We start from the raw sequence: 20855 nt of genomic DNA on the forward strand, positions 1-20855 counted from the left end.
TCTCTACTCTACCTCTAATAACTCCATATAATCATATAATATAGCCATATATATATGAGAGAGCCTTTTCCTTGCACATTGTTTTCCTATCGGTACCACTGAAGGATTTTGTTAGTGGTTGGACTGCTGCTTCTGTCATTGTCAAGCAGCGCTTTGCTTAATACAGGAGGCCAGGAAATCCTACTAGAACATCAGACTTTTATTTGGGGTCATTTAAATGGTGGCCGGTGTGCGCTGAATCCCATTCAACACAAATTGGAACGTGATTTATTCATTCTGAATACAGCCACATCCCAGTTTGAGGGTGTGCACACTTGTGCAGGCACATTATCTCAGTTGATTGTTTTTATTGCCCCTCCTGAAACGATTACAACTATCCTTTTTAATTGGGTTGTACATGCCATAGGTCACATGAATGGTTTCAAAAGTTTTGAAATGGTTGTCTTTGTCTCATTTTTTAAAAATCACACAGACCTGCCATTTGATGGGGGTGTGTCAACTTTTCTTTTTTTTTTTTAAATATCTGCTGTACATATTTCACAAAAGCGTGCTGTCATGTCGAGTGCTTTAAATCTTTTCCAAGTGCCACTTGATCGCCTCTGCTGCCCTTTTACAAATAGTACAAATAATCTCAGGTGAAAAAGCTACTGAACATCCAAATTTCACCATTTTCTTTTTTAATTGCTGCTCTTTTATTGCTATTCTTTTAATTTCCGTGTTGTTCGATGGAGCTTTTTGTATTAAAAATGGGCCTCGCATGTAATCAACTGGCTGTGTGTTGAAGTTAAGCGTGATTTATTTTCATCTTTTGCACACCGAGTAGCCACAACATTATGAACACTTGTAGTTTGCACTTGTGTACAACTACTGAGAGCTGTCTCAAATATTTTGGTTTCTTTCCTTGGTTACGCAAAAGCCAAACGTGTTAAGGACAGCTCTTGGTATGAAGTGGTCCAGTTGTACAAGCACAGATTACGAAGATAATGTTACTTTTAATACCTCAAAAGTGACCTTTATCTTTTGCAACACGGCGGCTGGCCAGCGGAGAAAGAATTTTCTCCAGCGAGATTCCCAAAGTTGGTGACGTGTGCTTTTCTGACTGTTGAGAGAAATAAAGTGCGAAAGTGTAAAGAGGTGGTAAACATGTCATGTGTACAGTAAGTCAAACATTGCTGGCCAATGATGTATGACAGCTTATTCTTTTTTTTTTTTTTTTTTTCCTCTCATAAAAATATAATGCAATTAAAATGTGTATTTTTATGCTGTTTTTTTTTTTTTTCGTACCGATAACTGTGCTAACAATTGTGACACAACTTTGTGGCAGAACAGAATAAAGTTTAAAAAAAAAAAGGAAAGTTGTGTGTACTTAAATTATTTGCAGAATATAACAGACAGCCCATATTACAACTAAAACCAATGACAAAGATTTTACACCATTGTAACAAATGTGTGTGTGAATGGTGAAGGAGGGCCATTTAATTTTTTTTATTCATTCAGACAAATGCGCTTCTATGTGAAATGACACAATTTTTTGGGGTCTATTTTGTATATTTATGCTGCTCCTTCTGGTGCGTGCGCCTGGGCCACCTGGGGGCAGTATAGTACAGACATAACGAAAATGCACATGGAGCCAGAGGAGATGTCACAACTCCTCAGCAGCAATATTATTCTTCGCAGATCAAGAATGTTTCCTTGTGAGTGTTTTTATATGTCTACGTGTTGCTCCCACTGTTTGTGTTGAAATAGCCGTTGCTTCAAGGTTTGGGACACTGCCACATAAAGTAGCTCGGAAGCAGAATCTTGGTTGTTAGTTGCAGTCGGAGTTTTTATTCATATTTAAAAAGAGTCATATTTCAAAATCATCCATCTCCCGAGCCACTTGTACTCTCTTCGGGCATGAGGGGAACACATTTGCTCCTTTTTAAAAGGGACGAATGCCTAAATGCTAAAAGATCACCATAAGATATCAGAAAATACAATGTTTATTTCGCATCCTACCGTCTTTGCAAAATCAGATGCATTTTATTGAGTGGTAAACTACAATATAGAACAAACTACAAATGGCAGAAGAATCGTTCAGCCTGACACGAGACGAACTGGGTGAACCTTCAACATGTAGCAAACGTGGGACTGTGATGGTGTGCGACCTTGTTGGAGGCTGACTCTTAATTATGTACAAAATGCTGCAACTCTGTCCTTTCTCAGCGCCCTGGACAAACACACAGAAAGCATTTGGAGGATTTAGAATACAGTCAATAAAACTGTGCAGTTGGTCAGAGCACACAAAAACAGAATGCGCCAAAACACCTGCACCCAAGAGAGGACAAAGTTAAACAGTACATCAAGTACTGTATTATTTCCTTATGAATTTTCCTTATGAAGTGTTTCTGTAAGTTTTCAGCAATGGGGGCAATTTTGCATTTAGTGGCAACGGTGCTCCGACAGATCCAGCGGATGGCGCTGTCATTGAAAACACAACAACGACGCCTCCTGCTGCTTTGTTTTCCTTCATCCATCCATTTTCTTTCTCACTTTTTTAACATTGTGCCGCAAATCACAGGCTTTCCTTTACAATAACAATTTTATATCCAATACAGAGTAGTAAAATTAATGTATGAGTAAACTTATTTTCTTAGTGTGTGCCTGTCTGACTGTTTCGGATTGACATATTCGCAGATTTTGTTTAATAATAATAATAAAATATATATATATTTTTTTCAAAGTAATTTTTAATGGTTGTTTTTTTTTAAAGATTTTTTGGAGTTTAAAAAAAGCAATTCTAACAGGTGTCAATAATATGCGGCTTTTTGCTATTCGCAGTCCGGCCCTTTATCCCCCACGAATGATGGGGGTCCACTGTACTCGTGAACCGAACTTTTCTACTAGCCTTGGAAATATTCTGCCTAGCAACAAGCGACCACCACGCCAAACGATGCCACGGCCGAATAAAAGAAGCCGAGCGGTTTTGTCGCTCTACGTCGCCGCACTCACCAGCTGTAGCTCACGTCCTATTTCAGCTGTAAACTTTTCTAACGACTCACGTACATTTCACCTTGTTGATGGAGCACTTTTAGCTGCACGGACCTTTACAAAGAAGATCACCTGTCCAAAGTTTCTGTTCCTCTTCCCCCGCATGCCTGTTGACTTGCGGTAATGCGATGACTTTGGCTGCGTGTCAGATTATCCTGACTCATTTTTAGAAGCTGTGGAGCGCAGCGCTGACGTCACCCCGCAGCCCCCTCCTCGCCCTTAATGCCAATCCCTTGTTCCCCCCCACCCGCCAAGTACGGTGGCGCCTCCACTGGCCCGCACTCAGGGCCTCACAGCTAATCATGTCATCTGCGGGCCGCGCTTCACGCTTGGCATGAAAACGCTCCTTTGGTAACGTGATCTGACGATCACGAGTGGGCAGCCGGAAATACAGGCGCGAATGCATCCCAATGCACTGAGGATGCATTCAAGAAGTGGTCAGGGAGCCACGTGACCCTATTTGCAGGACACACGTCCTTGCTTGCAATGAAGGTCAACAGTGTGTGTGTGTGGGCACAAAGCTACTGTTTAAAATGATGCCAGTCAGCTTGGAACTTAGAATTGGCTCCGACGGTACATCACCACATTTCCTCTCATTGGTTTCTCTGTCTTAAGCGGACACTAACGGGATACGTCATTTGCAAAGAGTCTAATTGTATCAACAAATCTGCATTTTCCCAAAATAATAATGCTTTTTGAATGTCAGATAGCAAAATACGGTACAGAATCTGAAGTAATGTGTCATTAACAAATCTTGTGACTATATTGTATGGTCATCATAGAATAAAGATGTTTTTTTTTCAGATGTATGTACAAATGTATGAGCTGTCCCTTGGGAGGGCGATGGAGCGCTTACCTCTGAAGGTTGAAATGTCGCTTTATTTGCTCTTTTCAGTCTCGGAAAGAAGAACCTCTGTTAAGAAAGGAATAGTCCATTTTGGTATTTTGAAAAAATATGACATGAGAACACTTAATCAACCTGATTTCATGTACAGTGGAACCTCTGCGTTCGTATGCCCTTCCACTGCATGCACAGGATAGTTGTGCAGCACGCTTACGTTTGACCTCCAGTTTGCAGGAGACGGTGGCCTCCCCTTGCGCGTTCTTGGCTCTGCACGTGTACACGCCGCCGTCAAAGCAGCACGGCTTGCGGATCTCCAGGGAGCAAATGCCCTGGTTGGAGAGCTGACGAAACTTGGGGTCGTCACCGATGACCATCTGGTTCTTCAGCCATTCGATCTTTGGCTGCGAGAGAAGAACGAGAAGGACCGTCGGTCATCTCGCAAACTCAGGATGGAGGCCGAACATCTCCAAGAGCTCCGTCGGTCCTTGCTGAGCAGTAGTGCCCAGTGGAAGGACACAAACTTAAAAACTGTTCCTGACATCAGGTACGCACCACTCCAGGTTTCAGAGTGGAATATATATATATATATATATATATATATATATATATATATACATATACATACATATAGATTTTTCTGTTTTGAACTTGTCGTTCACAGTAACATGTTTTACAAATATCACATGTGGAGTCACTGTCGATCTTTACGTCCTCCTCCTCTGCGCACTCAAAGGCGACAAGATGATTCGGTTTGTCTCCGAGGAGATTTCACTTTCAACCGTACGGTAAATAAAATATTTCTATTGCTCTTATTTTGTCATCAGTCTCGTTCCCGCGCCACCAGGTTTCCGTGGCGCTAAAAAATGCGTCAGAGGGTTACCACTGGTCAAGTCACTGATAACTGCTACAGGAAGGAGTGCGGTGACAAAAATAGCACCTTCTCGCTACGCTATCAGACAACAGCAGGACAACAGACTATTCTCTTATCGCTTGTGTCGTCCCTACATCTCCATTAGTGACCCTTCATTGCCCCCGGGCTCGGACCGACCGGGCAACTGTGAAGTGAGGCTGACTGCTATTCCGCAGCGGGCCCGCCTTCCTGTTCCTCTAGTCTTTGCAATGCTGTCCTGTGAAAGCGCTCCAGGCGCGCTGTGTTCGAAAATTCCAGTTGGATTGGTCTAAGCGCAACTGGTATGTCCCCGCAAATGCCGTTGTCCTTGGTGAGAAGCCAAGGACGCGTAATCAGCCGTATTTCCACCGCAGCCCGTCACTTAAGCCGGCCGCGTCAGGCAGACAACTGTAAAGATATGTTTAACCGGAGCAGCCGATGATGCCAGACCGACTGGAACGACGCACGGACATACCGGCGGGAGCATCTCAAGTCCCACTCAAAGGGTTGTTTGCATACTGTATATGAAACATTTTACAGTACCAGTCCAAGGCACCCACTTGCTCATGCTAGTGAACATGTGTCTGAAGTTTACGGTAAATTTGCCATTGCATTTTAACTTGGGAAATATTTCGAAATTGTAATTTTTTTCCACTGGAATTTATGGGAATTGTTAGTGACAAGCAGACATCCTCGTAAAATAGAACACCTCTCGTTGCGCCGATGCGATGGCATTACAGAACATGAATTCGCTATATGCGCAGTGTCACGTGGCCGAACCCGGAAAAAGGGATAGCTGACTTCCTGTGTATGCTACGCTAACAAGTACGACTACGATTAGGTGACATGATTGTTTGAAGAAACTGCTCAAATTTTGTTTTCCTCTATGGCTGGTGTCTTAGGAAAAAAGTTAAATAGATCTACAGTGGACCTCTGCATAATCGTGGTTTGGCACCCGCTGATTTTTTTTCCATTTACATTTTCTTAAAAAACAAAAAAATGTTTCCCAACTTTTTATTCATTAAAAAAAAAAAATAATAATAATAGTTTTTGGTTTTTTTTCTCCTTTTTTGGGGGTCGGGGGAGACCAACCCTGAAAACCTTTACTGCCGGTTTATCCCTACTTATTTGAGATTTTTTTGGGTTAAAAAAAAAAAACTAAATGAAAAAATGCTTTTTTTCCCCGCCCAATGCAATTATAACGGCCGTCAATTGGTCCCCATGCCCCATGTATAGTGTGGGTCCACTGTATAGCCTAAAAGGTGTTGAACAAAACAGTCAGGTTGTTGACATTATGGATGGCAATTGTCGAAGATAACTGAGAATTGAAGACCCGTCTGACCTTGGGACTTCCGCGAACGGAGCACAGCAGCTTGGTGGTGTAGCCGACAGTAGCGGCCCGGTTGCTGAGCGGCGTGGTGAATTTGGGCGCCTCGCTGAAGTCGTGCTCCTGGTACTCGGGCGGCTTGTAGATGATGCCTGACAACGCACAAAGACGAGGTAACAATACGTACAATAGAAGTACAACACCAATGAATTCATCTTTCTTTCAGTATGCGCGGAGACAGTTTGGTGTGGAAGAACGTTAAGAACAGTTGACCTAACCTCGACCCCGTCAAACAACTTTGGGATGAACTACAATCTCGACTGGTAAACAACTGAAATTATGTGGTTGTGTGCACACCCCCTTATAACTGGACATGTGGCTGTGTTCAAAATGAAGCAATAACAAAGAAAATCTCTCAATCACAGATGGGAAAACGTGTTTAGTCTGCTAAAATAAACGCTGAACTTTTTGGCCATAATTCCAAAAGGTATGTTTGGTCCAAACACAGCACCGCTGTTTTTCTTCAGCCAGACCTGCTGTTAAGTAGAAGTAAACATCCTTGTGTAAAAGCAGACAAACTGATCGACCTACCTTTACTTCACATTCACTGCCATTGACGGCTGTTGAATTCAAATATCCATAAAGGACTGGCAGTGAATGAGTTTTAAGTAAAATTAAAACAAAGTACAGATTTGTATTTGTACTTTACTACAAATGTAAAAACAAAAGAAAAATTATTTTTTATTTTTTTTTTACTGTCAGTTACATACAGTACCTGGTTTGATAACTTGGCACAATGGGAAAAACACGTATTTATTTTGTTTTTTTTTAAACTGAGAGCAAGCTAGAGTTAGCTCAAGCTTTTTTGCTATCGAACATGCTCCAAAAGCTTTGCTAAAGTTAGGAACTGACTAACAAAACAAACAAAAAAGCTAAATTAGATAATAATGTAAAAAATACACATTACCTGTATGTGTAAATTTTTAAGACTGGGGAGAGATTTTTTGAGGCCGGCACAAGACAAGGCACTTGCCACAAATCCTTCTTGTGGCAACGTCAAAAAACTCTCTTAAAAAAGGACATACTGTACATGGAGGATTTCAAACACCATTTACTTTACCTCTCTCTATTTACATCATAGTCCTCATCCGAAAAACGTAATACGCTAATTGGGACAAAGTAGAAAGTACAAATATTTGTTTTCACATGCAGGGAGTAAAAGTGCAATTGTCATCAGAAAAAGAATAACCTGTACTCAAGTGAAGTACGGATACCTGAAAATCGACATCAGTACAGTAATGAAGTAAGTATGTGTACAGTACCTCATAACTGCTAATATCTAGGTTAATCACACACACTTTTCTCTGTTAGCTTTCTTAACTCTGTCTGAGTACCAAAATGTATTCCTGCAGTAGCTGTTGTCCGCTTATATTTAGAAGTGTCAATGGCTTCTCTGCTGCTGGTGTCTTTAATGTAAGTGCATTCACGCACACTTCCTGCAGCTCATTAAAATAATAGCGCTCAAGTGAGCACACGCGCTGGAGCCAATGTCGTAGAAAGAAAAGCCGGAAAGGAGGCCTAAAACGGCGCGTGCTCACCCGTCTTCTGGATTGTGGCCACATCCTTGGTGACGGCGCTTTTCTCACTGACGCCCACTTTGTTGACAGAAAACACTCGGAAGGCGTACGAGTTTCCCATGATGAGGTCCGAGATGGTGGCGCTGAGCCTGTGGTAGTGTTCCAGCACGGTGAACCATTCCTGCGAGAACGGACGAACGGCAGTGACACCAGAATCGAAAGTCGCGACGATGACCGCGTCTTGACGGTGAGCCGATACCCCGGTCTTCTTGTCGGCCTTCTGGACAATGTAGCCGGTGATCTCTGTGTTGCCGTTGTCCTCGGGTGGCATCCACTCCAGCGCGGCGTTGAAGCCCCAGCAGTCCACCAGTTTTGCACTGCAAGGAGGACCCGGCAACTCTGGGAAGACATTTTGGAATTCAACAAGACGTCCATTGAAAAAACATCCATCCATCCATTCACTGAGCCGCTTATCCTCACAACGCAAAAAAACCATTTGATTTTATTGTTTTTTTCATATTGGTTGAAACAGACATTATGACTTGACAGTAGTACATGATAAATAATGGGATTTGTGAAAAAAAACCTGTCCTCCCTGGCTCCATCTTGTGCCTGTCAGTTTTTCAAGATACGAGCTGTCGTTCAGCCCATTTCTTTTCTTTGACTTGCTCACTTACAACAAGCATTGGTTTGGCGTGTAAAATTAATGAGCCGTTATTGCAAAAAAAAAAAAAGCTTTCAAGATGTTTATTGCCACTCTCAGTTGAAATGTACTGTCAAACGAAACATAAAACAAGGAGAATTCGCCATTGTGTATTTAAAACAACCACATCGCTGAGCCTTTCAGTCAACTAGCTTAATGCTAATGCTAACACAAAATTAGCATCGGCAGTGTTATAAGCTTTTAAGCAATGGACACTGACAAGCATGTATCCTCTACAAAGAACAACTAATATTACTGCTAAGGAGTTGTGACGTCTCCTCTGCCTTCAGGTATATCCGTGTCTTTGTTATACTGCCTCCAGTTGGCCAAGGCGTGCACACCAGAACGAGAGCAGCATAATGACCATTGAACTGAAGTGAAAAGTGCGACAAAATCACTTTAATCCTTTACCTTCGAGTGAATTATGTCATTACTCTCGAACCCTGTGAGACTGCGTGCATGTGTATTTCCCAGTGAACGTGGGCATTCACCAGTGCATATTTATGCCAGTCTCTGTGCGACTCACCGACGATTTGAAGGGTGATGTTGGCTTTGTCTTCAAAGCAGTCCACCTTAACAGTCAACTCATAAACACCCGAGTCCTCCCTCTGAGCGCCGCGGATGAACAGGATGCTGTCTTTGTCACTATTCCTGATGTTGACCCTCTTTGGGTCCAAAGGCTGGCCGTCCTTCAGCCAGGACACCAACGGTTTGGGCTTGCCCTGTGGCATTATTAGAAGAGAGCGAAGCAGTGAGAACACATTCTTCGAGACATTTACAGGATATGCGGGATGGAATGTGGGCTCACGAGGAACGGGATGACCAGGTTGATTTGCTCGCCAACTTGCTTGACAAAGCGCGTGCGTAGGTTGCGAGGAATTTTGATCTTCGGACGGTCTGAAACACACAAGTTCATCCATCATTGTGTTTTCTGTGTTGCGCTCCTGTCCCTGTCTGATCTGCTGCAATGTGCTCGCCACATGATTGACAGCAAATGTGAGGGTCAACCTCGTGACAGCGCAGCGACATTTACGAGGTGAGTTCTCACAGTGGGGTGCCGCGCAGGCTCAAAATAACACTTTGACATGTTCTATTTACATCGCTGGGCCGAGGTTCAAGACCGATGATGCAGATTAATTACGGTTGTTTAGCGCTGATGATGTCGTTTATACAACCCCATGTCCAATGAAGTTGGGACGTTGTGTTAAACATAAATAAAAACAGAATACAATGATTTGCAAATCACGTCAATCAAGATATTTAATGTTCAAACTGATCAACTTTATTGTTTTTAGCAAATAATCCTTAACTTAGAATCTTATGGCTGCAACACGTTCCAAAAAAGCTGGGACAGGGTCATGTTTACCACTGTGTTACATCACCCTTTCTTTTAACAACATTCAATAAACATTTGGGAACTGAGGACAATAATTGTTGAAGCTTTGTAGGTGGAATTCTTTCCCTTTCTTGCTCTATGTACAGCTTAAGCCGTTCAACAGTCCGGGGTCTCTGTTGTTGTATTTTACGCTTCATAATGCGCCACACATTTTCAATGGGAGACAGGTCTGGACTGCAGGCAGGCCAGTCGAGTACCCGCACTCTTTTACTACGAAGCCACGCTGTTGTAACACGTGCAGAATGTGGTTTGGCAATGTCTTGCTAAAATAAGCAGGGGCGTCCATGAAAAAGACGTTGCTTGGATGGCAGCATATGTTTCTCCAAAACCTGTATGTACCTTTCAGCATTAATGGTGCCTTCACAGATGTGTAAGTTACCCATGCCATTGGCACTAACACAGCCCCATACCCCATACCATCACAGATGCTGGCTTTTGAACTTTGCGTCCATAACAGTCTGGATGGTTCTTTTCCTCTTTAGCCTGGAGGACACGACATCCACAATTTCCAAAAACAATTTGAAATGTGGACTCGTCGGACCACAGAACACTTTCCACTGAGCAATTATCCTTTTCTACCCAATCATGGCACCCACCTGTTCCCAATGAGCCTGTTCACCTGTGGGATGTTCCAAACAGGTGTTTGATGAGCATTCCTCAACTTTCTCAGTCTTTTTTTGCCATCTGTCCCAGCTTTTTTGGAACGTGTTGCAGCCATAAAATTAGAAGTTAATGATTATTTGCTCAAAACAAGTTGAACAAATCAAGTTTATTAGTTTGAACGTTAAATATCTTGTCTTTGTAGTGTATTCAATTAAATATAGGTTGAACATGATTTGCAAATCATTGAATTCTGTTTTTATTTAACACAATGTCCCAACTTCATTGGAATTAGGGTTGTAGATACACAGCACAATCATTACATAATTTACAGTACGGTACAATACAATATCGATGATATTACGGCCACAACTTTAGGGACCTCTGCAGGCGATCGAAATTACATACATACAGTGGATATAAAAAGTTTACACACCCCTGTACAAATGCCAGGTTATTGTGATACAGTACAAAACTTTCAAGCGTCTGCTAGGAAGCAAAAAAAAAAAAAGTCAGCAAAAGCCTACTAGAACATCTGAAACTGTACGTAATCAGATATGTGCTGACTGCCATTGAACATGAGTTTGAATGTGATTGGTCAAATCTGAAATCAGGCACATCATAAGAAGGTGTGCACACTTGTGCAACCGCATTATTTCAGATGTTTATTTTTATTTTTTTTATTCGTAGGAGATCTTGAACACAGGTCGCTTGAACGGTTAATACTGCATCATAATAAATGAAAAGTTTGAGGCAAAGTACAGTATCCAGGCAGAGGAACGAAAGAGAAGAAGAAGATGACAGCCCTTAAAACAGTTTTAGAAGCAGCAAGTCTTGGACTAGGCGGACATCGGATCCCTGAGAAGAAAGATGTCATCGCGTTCAACGTGTGGAGTTACGACAGCTGGGAGAGGGCCGCCATTTAAAAGGCTGTTATTAGAAAGAAAACGGACGGTTGGGTGGTGTTGCGGTTTAGGCTGAGCCTGGAGAACGGCGTCCCTCACATTCGTTAGTGCGTCCGCAGCAAATATCTCAAGCGCTTACGAGATATATAAAACCACCGGCTTGAAGCTAGCTCATCGACTTTGAACGTCTTATCTCCGTAACCTATCCGCATCCTGCCCATCAATCTCCTTCTCGCATCTCAGTTGCACCTCACAGCATTGCTGAAGCAATTTGTCAGCTACGATTTCACCTCCATGCGGCTCACCTCCACTTTTGGCCGCGACGCTAATCCCTGCGAATTAGCAGTGACACATCCAGCCAGCTAGCGCTCCCACAAATCATCCATCGTATGCAATTGTTTGCGGATAAACGTGCATCTATGAGGGGACATTGTCTTTGAATCACAAACGTTTGTAGTGCAGAGCTGACTTGAACTCCCACAAGCCGGCCGTAATCCACCAATTAGGCTCGTCTTTCTCACCGAGTCTGCTCGCATGACCGCATTTCTCCACTAAATGTTCTCGTTTGTTGGCAGATATTTGAACCCCGAGCAGGAAATGCGCTCGGCGGCGCCAGTAAGCTGTCCTTCAGAGTGGATAAGTGGGACAAGTTCACGCGGCCGTCAAAGTGAGTAATTGAAGTATTTGCTTTAAAGCAAGGAGTGCTACACCTGCATTCGGAGTGCTCAGGGCCCTTTATAGGGTTCTCAGGGTTCTATAATCATATCCAGTAGGCCACCCTGAATTGCAATTACCATATTCAAAGATTCCCTTCCATCAATTTTTGTCAATTTTTCATAATCTTTTTGATGTCCATTTATCCCCTTTAGGAGATCATTTGATAATTTAATTTTAAAATGCCCAGAATGTCCTTTTTCAAACGACTCCAGTTGATTTTTTTCCAAATGGCAATTGAACCGGCCGGATTTCTCATTAATACGCGACACGTAAAATAAACTCTGCTCTGATTGGGCCATATCACAGCATCAGTGTAATGTAGTATAATGTAATGTACCGATCTTATGGCAACAAGAGTAAATTGGGATCCCGGGGACTCAAATTCCGGAAGTAGCATTACCACGTTAGCTTGGTCAAACGACGAGATTGGGCTCATTACGTTGAATGACGCCCGGGCGCGCAAAGCAATTTTCAAGGACAGGCAACCTGTGTTGCGTGCTCAATCACACAAGCCACTGCTATTAATGTTACAACATGAATATGTGAGAAGATGTGTGTGTGTGTGTTAAAAGCACACACCTACTTAAAACACATGACAGAGCAGTGTGATTTATGGCTAATGAACTGTCCTGTCAGTACGAGATTTATAAACATCCCTTTGTGGACTCCATACAGCAGTAAACAGCCTTCCTCCGGTCAGCGTGAGTATTTTCAGGAAAGGACGTAAGTGTAACATTTCTTATCGTAATCGCTGTGTCTGTACGATGCCTTCGCCAACTCTAGCCACAGTCATCAACGGCATTCCGAGCTCTTTCTGAACGTCGTCGGCTGCTACTCACCGGCCACCTCACGGATTGGCACGGCCTGGGCGAGCGTGCCCGGCTGACTGCGGCCGGCGGAGTTTACGGCCACCACGCGCACAAGCAGAAGGTCGCCTGGGGTCAGATCCTTGATGCGGTAGCGGTTAGCCGGGGTCAGCTCCCCGTTTGGCGCCACCCAGTCCGTAGCTGCAGGGACGGCCCCACACAATCAATTTGTGTCACATCTTTTCAAGGGGACTTTAAATTGACCTTTCAGTACCTTTCCGCCCATCAAGTGTGAACCGAAACAACCAAGTAAGTTTTGTGGTCTGCCTATTTTTTGCTCTTGTGTACAATACGTCACAGTGGGCCTAATTTACATAATAACCACGCCCACAGATCCCAAAGATCCCAGATCGACATCCAAAGAACTGCAGGCCTCGCTGGCTTGACCTTTCTCAACCGTGTGCTTCAACATGGCAAAGCCAATGTCAAGGGTAGCGAAACTGGCATCGTCTGACAAGGTAATAACATTGACCGATTCGATATACAAGCAGCCTCCCTGAATGAAACTTGTTAGCAAATACGGTCGCATCTGCATTATGGGTGGGCATCATTTTTGATTCCTTGGGTATGTCGACCAAAGCGCATCACAGACTGTTTTGAACAACGCAATACATCTCCTGTCACGAGATATCGCCCGGTCAAAGTGCGTTTACAAAGGATGGCCTTTTAGCAGCCGTGAGCGAAGGAGTAGCGCGAGGAGGTACGACTCCCGCCTCCGGCCCTTGACGTAGCCACGAGTAGCAGGCGGTCTTACTTCCATCTTTGCAGTACTCGACGGTGTACCCATCCAAGCCAGATTCTCCGACGGTCTCTGGCGTCTTCCACTTGACGGTGAGGCTCTCATCGTTCACGTCTTCCACAGATACTTCCAGCGGAGCGCTGGTGGGAACTGCGAACAATCACATTGAAAGAACAAATGTATTAGTGGTGTCGTTGCTTGTCGTGATGACATGACAAGCCTTGTTACCTGCGGGAGGCGGCGGCGTTGGGTCCTTGGGCGGCTCTTCGACGGGAGCAGCAGCTCTTGCTGGAAAAGCAAGCGGGTTAGCGTCGATACGGACACCGATGTCTGCGGCCATGTCCCATTTGAATGTCTTTATTTACCGTCTGCAGGAGCGCCCGTCGCGACGGGGCCTTCGGCAGCTGCTGGTACAAAAGCCGTCAGGCAAACACATTAGTGACTTCAGCGCAGGTTCGATCCACAGTGGATGAGACCTGCTGCTGTATGTCCAGAGAAAATTCTTTTTTTGTAAATATTACAAATGATCCTTTCACATTTATCCACATACTTGTGGATTGCTAGCCACAGTACATGTTATTCATTCATTGGCAGAGTTGGAGGGCCAAATGTTGACGACATCACAATCCGTGTTGTTTTTTTGAGTGTGGCATCAGAAAATGGAAAATGGTGTCAAATAGGTACAGAAGCCCAAACATAACATGGTGGTATTTTTTTAAACTGTGGCTATATATAGTGGCACAGTGTAGTATTTTGATCTATGGTGTGGCCACACCCCCTATCCCCCCCCCCCCCCCCCCCCTCCATGCCATGTCTGGGGCACCGTAAACAGGTGTCAAAAGAATCAATGTCAATCTTAAAAAGGTGTTTAGTGTTTCTCGTTCTGCATCCTACAATAACAAAGCTTACTATTAATAGTTTGGCGAGTCTATAATTAGTCCATTTTCTTACAACATTTGACAGCCTTCCACGGTACCTGGAGCACTTTCATCCGTAGCGGAACCGTCCTCCACCGCGGCGGCCTCGGCGGGGGTCTCCACCGTAGCGGGCTCGGCGGGGGTCTCCACCGGAGCGGGCTCGGCCTCTGGTGCCTTCTCGGCCGCCTTCTTATTGGGGGACTTCTTAATGGGCGCGGGCTCGCCTGGCATCGTGCTGAGAGAGGACCGGTCCTCTGGATGAAGGCGCCCGGAGCCTCGGAGGTCATTTATAAGGCTTGGCGACAACTTTACTCCACCCATTGCCTCACTTGGACGCCTGAGCACTGTGCAACCCCCCCCCCCCCAAAAAAAATTCACAAGTCAGCTGAAACGAAACGTTAGCTCTCTACAGTACCCAATACTTTACAACATGCTGTATTGGGGGATGACATGAAATGAGATTATGTAGTTTAATTACGAAATGTATCTAATTGTAATCTCTTACATTACCATGAGAAAATGTTCAATTCAATTACAGTTGCTTTTGCAAGTTTCCAATCATTGCAATTTTAGTCACATTTTAAAAATGGCCGTAAAAGATCAGATTTTTATTTTTTTTCTTATCACTTCCTCCTTCTCAAGCCGACAATTTTGATTGGGTCTCTCCGGTCATGTGCCATTCTGCAGTAGTCTCAAACGTGACATATTTTTCTCGAAGTGCCACCTTGTGATGCAATCTGAGATTCTGATAAAGTTATAGTTACACTTTTGAACACTCACAAAAATATTGACTTCTTGAATATTTTTGTCTTTATAATTTTGGAATCTTTACAGAAGATATCTGTTTTGTCATATGAAGCCATATTGTGCACATTTGTCATTAGGTCAACATGCTATGGTATGGTGGTTCTCCACATTCTGTACACATAATGCAACAAGGACATTTTTTTATTTATTATTATGTATTTGCATTTCATCATGTCTTATCAGTTTATTATTTATGTACAAAGAACAAATATTTAGTTGATTCCAAATGAATGAGCTATGGCTTTAGGGCTCTATTTTAAGAGGAATTGTCCAAGGGTCCTGTTGATGCATTTGGGAGGCATTTGACATTTTTGGCAAATAAATGCCCAAGTGGACAACAGGATGTCAACAGACAACAAACACAGTTATGAAATCATATGTCGAATGGCATGACTTTATTGTCAATGTTAGACATGTGATGCGGTTACAGAGACAAAACACTTCAGCTCGCTTGAAAATCAAGTGCTCCTTCCTTTTTGCATTTTCTTTACATTTCCACTCTTTTTTCGGGATTGTTGTCACAGATGCGCTGACTATTAACAGTGTTTACAACAGTGACGTCGTGTACAAAAGACAAATAAATCTTTAGAAACATTTGCAATAAGAAAAAAGGTCATAGAAACAAGGTGAAAAGAGGGAGCCATCCATTTCTGTTTTTTTTTTAAAGTTTATTTATTATTATTTTTTTTTATAAATATGATAGGTCCAATCAAAATAAAAGCTTTGGGAAACACGGGAAAATGTCAATCCTTATTTCATCTCTCGACTTCTCGAACGACTGTATGTCCAACCAACGTGCGCACTCACACACACCCATGAACTCACACGGCACCCGCTTGTCTTGCGAGCAGCGCTTTCCGACTGACGACCATGCAAAGGTCCACACCATCGCCGCACTTCAAGCCATCTGACATCGACGTACGCGAGCCGAAGTGATGAGCTCCTTCCCGCGATAACTTCCTTAAAATGGAGGCCTCGGAGTGGTGCATTCGAGCAGCTCAAAGGCGGCGTTAGGCCAATTCGGTCTTTCAGGCACAGACAGACGTAGGCATCGCGTCTCTACTTTACATCAGCACCTTGGCTGCAGACTAAAAGAACGTTGAGACAGCATATGTGCAGAAACATGGAGAGCTTTGAGGGCCCGCTCGCTCTTTCGTCCTTCTACGTCTCACAGAACAGTCGAGAGCTGAGCTCTCGCTCATGCTTAGCATATGCAAGGGAGGGAGATCGTTCCAGTTGCTAATGTGTGACAAAGGAATATCATCATTGTGTAAAAAAAAAAAAAGGAGTAATGAGGGATAAATACTTGATGTGCAGATTGCGATGTTTTGTTTTGTTTTTTGATGAAAGAAGCGGCAAGGACGGAAGCACTAGTTCGGTTTTGGGACTCCACGGCGCGTTAGGTCGACGCAGTCAGACAATATTCGCTGCACATGGTTGATTATTACTGAAGATGAGTCGGTAGAAAATCTTACAAAAAATGCATCCTCATCTATCACACGCACACGCGCACACACACACACACACACACACACACACACACACACACACACAAGGGTTTAAAACAGCAACAGCAATTGTCTGTTTTATCAGATTAAATAAACAAGCACTTATTAATTTTTGAATCTTCTGTGCATTTACAATCCTGGTTCAGGCTGATGCACAAACCACCAAAACCAGACTGTGGAGCGTATGCAAGGAACACTGAGGTGCTGCCACCTAGCGGTAGTACACTTTAACTGCAAGGTTCTCCTGGAACACGTGAATGTGTCCTCCTCAAGTCCAGTTGTCACACATTGGAAATAAAGTGCAATTTTGGCATCGAAAGAAGTATGGAAGCACCCATAGTTCCAGAAGGGGGACAAATGTAGATCTGGACTGCTCGTCATGCTTGTGGAACTAACTTGTCACAACAATCCATCCGAGTCTCTCCTCAGAGTGGACGCAGGCCGCCTTCCCGCTCTGGCGACTCGACGCTGTTTGCCGACTCCTGCAGCTTGAGCAGCATGATCATCTTTGGATGAGGAGAGCGCAGGTGAGTTTGGGGATATTTCACCAAAGATTGTTCCCATTTCAGTCGGGTGGGAGCAAAACTCACCAGGGGATCGGACTCCAGCGCGCTGGGCGGAGGAGCGTCTTTGGCGGGCTTCTTCACCTCACTGTGCGGACCGATGCTTGGGGGAGGTAGGTGATAGAGTTTGGACTGGTCCTGCTGTGCGCCGGGCCAAGGGAGGGTCCCCCTCACCCACTCCACGGGATCCTCCCACACCGCCTTCTGTCCGTGCACCTGCACCGCAAAACGCATGACAATGTTCCAATGACGGCCTTTTTTTTTTCTTTTGGGTGGCTCCCGCAGTCACGCGTGTGCCCACCTTGATGCCGTCCTTGGCTCCCTCCTGCAGGTACGGTATGATGGAGTGGTTCCACAGGTCAACGAACCACTTTCGGAACTCGGCCACCGACACGGGACACGACAGGAAGAAGCAAGGGCCTGACGTGGGGCGACACTTCCTGGTTAAATCATTCCTGTTTCCCAATATTTCACTGCAAGCGTCTCCAAAGGGGCTACTTTGACATTCTTCACCATTCATTTATTTAACACGCTTAAAACAATCCCTCAGTGCAGGTCACCATATGCAAGGAATTATATATATTCTTTATACATATTGCGGGGTCAATTAGAATTTGAAAATTCCTGTGTATGCCACAGGCTGCTACAAAACGAACAGCGGGCCGCAAATGGCCCTCGTCTCCAGTTTGGACACACCTGCTTTCCGCTTTCAACCACTTCTTACCTATGAGGAAATCCGATGTGCTGTGTTTCTCCAAGAACGTGTGGAGGTGGTACCAGAGCTGCGGCACCCAGTCCAGAACGCGGAGCAGGTCCCGGTGCTGCGACGCGTCGTGCTCCTTCTTCTGGGAAGCTTCCACAACTTTCCGGTGGAGGTACCGCAGCAGAAAGCCGTTGGCCGGCTCCACGTTATTAGAGAACGGAACCATCCTGTGGACGAGGCGGCACATATCAGACGTGGCAAAAGTATTCACAAGCTGTCCTTACGTAGAAGTACAGTGTAAAAAACAAACAAAAAATAAATAAATAAATAAGACTCTGGGAAAAGCAGAAGTAACGATTCAACTCCTGTGCCAAAGTTTAAAAAAAACTTCCCAAAAAAAAGTCATTCCGAAGATAAATACTCAAGTACAGTAAGGACGTGTGCGTACGCGACGGCAGAAATGTGTCTTTTGACGTATTTGAAGGCTTGCTGCTCACCTGAAGCTGAGGTGCAGTCCGTGGTTGGACGACATCTTGACGGGCTGATTCGTCGTTCCGATAACGTAAGGACTGAAACGCAAAAAAAAAAAAACGTCGTGTCGAACTCGCCGATCTTATTCGTCTGTCCAAACGATGCGACTGACCATTTATGGTACTTGCAGGCGAGCGCTCCGTTGATGAGCTCGGTGACGGCGGGGGCGTCGCCGATGTCGTCGATGATCACGACCAGCGGGAGCTCCCCCGCGCTCTGTCGGTCGATCCGATTGGCTATATTGGACAGATACGAGTGCAGCTCCTGCGGGAGCGAATAGCGGTGAGATGGAGAGTCCTTCCCCGTGTGCGCGCTTTCCCCACGTCGTAGCGGGCGCTACCTTTTGCGTCTGTTGATGCATGTTGAAGGAGACGAGGGCGGGCTCGCCGTCCGCCGCGGGCGAGTCGTTGCGGCTGCGCTGCAGGAGGTAGCGGGCCAGACGCTGAGCCAAGTAAGTCTTCCCCGTGCCGCTGGGCCCGGAGAGGACCAGGCGCCTGTGCTTTAGCAGCAGGCTGATGTAGTGCAGCATCATGGGCTTGGGAATGAGGGTCTCGAACACCACAGCGTCCGCACTTTGTTCGCCAACACCTAAGGGACATATGATTAATCATAATAAGCTCAGATAGTCTTTTATAGTCAAAAACAAACAAAAACCGTTGCAATGGAAAATGAAAACATGCAATGCATGTCAACCAATCACAACGGTGATTGATTGACATGCAGTGCATGTCAACCAATCACAACAGTGATTCTCCAAGTGTGCGAAGAATTCAATGTTTAAACTGTTTTAACTTCTAAGTATATTACAGTTGCAATTACTCTTTTCAAACTTTATTTAGGTAAAATGTGTATTTATGTGCAATCATTATTTGGGTACCGTTTTTTTTTTTTTATTTGACTATATTTAAGCACAGTGTTAATTTTCACACTGTGCACAATGTTAAAGTGGCGTACAATAATTTTTCATATACTTCTTAGGGACTTTCTGATGAACACCTAGGACTACTGCGCTGCAGCGTATTTTTTGAGGCGGTACTGAATTGCACAAACGAATTACAAAATGGCGGAAAATGAAATTGAAACTTTCATTTTTTTTCCCCCTTCATTTTCCAGTTTCGATTCACCAAGTCAAAGTTATATACTGTCGATTCACGACATAGAGAGCAACATATTCCATCTTTTTCTTTTCGATATCTATAATTTTGATAATTATAGTTACAGCTCATGAAAACCCAAGAAATCAGAACATAACACAAGAAAAAATGACAATTGTTTTTAATTTAAAAAGCGTGTGGGTGTTTGTCTTCTTGTACGCCTTTTTCTACGTGTCTAATGAATCTATATCTATTTAACGTTTTGAAGCGAACTACTGAAATAAATGAACTTTTTTTTTCTTTTCTTTCTATTGAGACACACTTGGCCCAAGCCTCACCCGCTGCATGAATTTGGTACTTCATTAAAACCTTTCCCCCTTTGGCGGCGGTAATTATGCTTCTCAATTGGCGCTCCTGACCTTTCAAGGTGACAAAGATGCGAGGCGGACTGCCACTCAGACATCGATAAGGTGACGCGGGAGGTTTGTCTCCTCCTATCACCCTCAGCGCTCCGTGGTTCAGCTCATACGTGTGTAGCGAATCGCAATTCAGGCCCAAACTGGCTGTTGGGTCCACCTGAGTTATGTACTCCTGAGCAAGAAAGACCCAAAATGAGTGGCGTTAACGTGCGCGAGGATTTACGATGACGACGCACAACCTGCGTGGACTTACTCTGAATGTCTTGGCTATCATGGAGTCCAGATAGGCCCATTCGGTCCTCTCGCCGATCATCACTGAGCCCAGGTAATGCTCTTGCGGCTGTTTGTGCTCCTACAGGGACATGAGGGCTTGCAGATTCTCAACCTTGCGACGGCAAGAGGTGGACTCGAAAGCTACGCGGGCGCGTCTTTACCTCAGCGTGATCGGTGAAGCGAACCAGCACTTGCGCGTGCGCCTCCTCCGGCTGAGACGACACACTTAACATGTTGCCCGGGGACACATCTGAAGGGCACAGGACCAAAACAAATATGAATGCAACTCTCCGGCCACAACATTAGGTACACCTGCACAGTCCTATAAGATCCAATACAAGAAATGGATAATTTTTTTTTGGTTTACAAAGATAAGAAAGCCCGATTTTGTGTAACCCATTTTTATCCCAATCAAAAGGATAAAAATGGTACAGCATCAAGATCATA

General features: G+C 44.3%; 2 protein-coding genes and 1 long non-coding RNA gene across 12 annotated transcripts in view; 1 reads left to right on the forward strand and 2 right to left on the reverse strand.

Annotated features, from left to right (window-relative positions):
* Positions 1–1966: 1966 nt before the first annotated feature.
* mybpha (myosin binding protein Ha) lies at positions 1967–14843 on the reverse strand. 5 transcript variants are annotated; one of them, XM_061790581.1, is made up of 13 exons: positions 14570–14841; positions 13959–14000; positions 13822–13881; positions 13609–13743; positions 12828–12995; positions 9179–9267; positions 8897–9092; positions 7927–8066; positions 7689–7848; positions 6106–6242; positions 4089–4275; positions 3887–3943; positions 1967–2209 (listed from the first exon to the last, which is right to left on the reverse strand). In XM_061790581.1, the coding sequence occupies exons 1-12, from the start codon at positions 14829–14831 to the stop codon at positions 3909–3911; spliced, it is 1611 nt and encodes a 536-aa protein (XP_061646565.1). In that variant the 5' UTR covers positions 14832–14841; the 3' UTR covers positions 1967–2209; positions 3887–3908. The 5 variants fall into 5 exon arrangements, with proteins under 5 accessions (XP_061646565.1, XP_061646727.1, XP_061646395.1 ...); XM_061790743.1 differs by having other exon boundaries at positions 13959–13997; positions 14570–14840; XM_061790411.1 differs by having other exon boundaries at positions 7689–8066; positions 14570–14843.
* Positions 4339–6765, forward strand: LOC133486126 (uncharacterized). Its single transcript, XR_009790930.1, has 3 exons — positions 4339–4418; positions 4536–4659; positions 6317–6765. It is a non-coding gene; the product is annotated as an uncharacterized LOC133486126 (long non-coding RNA).
* Positions 14844–15697: 854 nt separating the features above from the next.
* The window catches only part of LOC133485622 (neuron navigator 1-like), a 71219-nt gene continuing 66061 nt past the window's right edge, over positions 15698–20855 (reverse strand). For all 6 annotated transcript variants that reach the window (XM_061789844.1, XM_061789746.1, XM_061789658.1 and 3 more), the window contains 10 exons: positions 20570–20658; positions 20389–20487; positions 20136–20307; positions 18963–19210; positions 18735–18886; positions 18589–18660; positions 18113–18318; positions 17690–17808; positions 17416–17604; positions 15698–17331 (listed from right to left, as the gene is read on the reverse strand). In XM_061789844.1, the coding sequence (XP_061645828.1) occupies positions 17251–17331; positions 17416–17604; positions 17690–17808; positions 18113–18318; positions 18589–18660; positions 18735–18886; positions 18963–19210; positions 20136–20307; positions 20389–20487; positions 20570–20658 (1427 nt within the window). In that variant the 3' untranslated portion in view covers positions 15698–17250. The remainder of the gene's footprint in view (positions 17332–17415; positions 17605–17689; positions 17809–18112; positions 18319–18588; positions 18661–18734; positions 18887–18962; positions 19211–20135; positions 20308–20388; positions 20488–20569; positions 20659–20855) is intronic.

Source organism: Phyllopteryx taeniolatus, chromosome 1 (assembly GCF_024500385.1).
Source record: "Phyllopteryx taeniolatus isolate TA_2022b chromosome 1, UOR_Ptae_1.2, whole genome shotgun sequence".
In the NCBI taxonomy this organism is placed as follows: domain Eukaryota; kingdom Metazoa; phylum Chordata; class Actinopteri; order Syngnathiformes; family Syngnathidae; genus Phyllopteryx; species Phyllopteryx taeniolatus.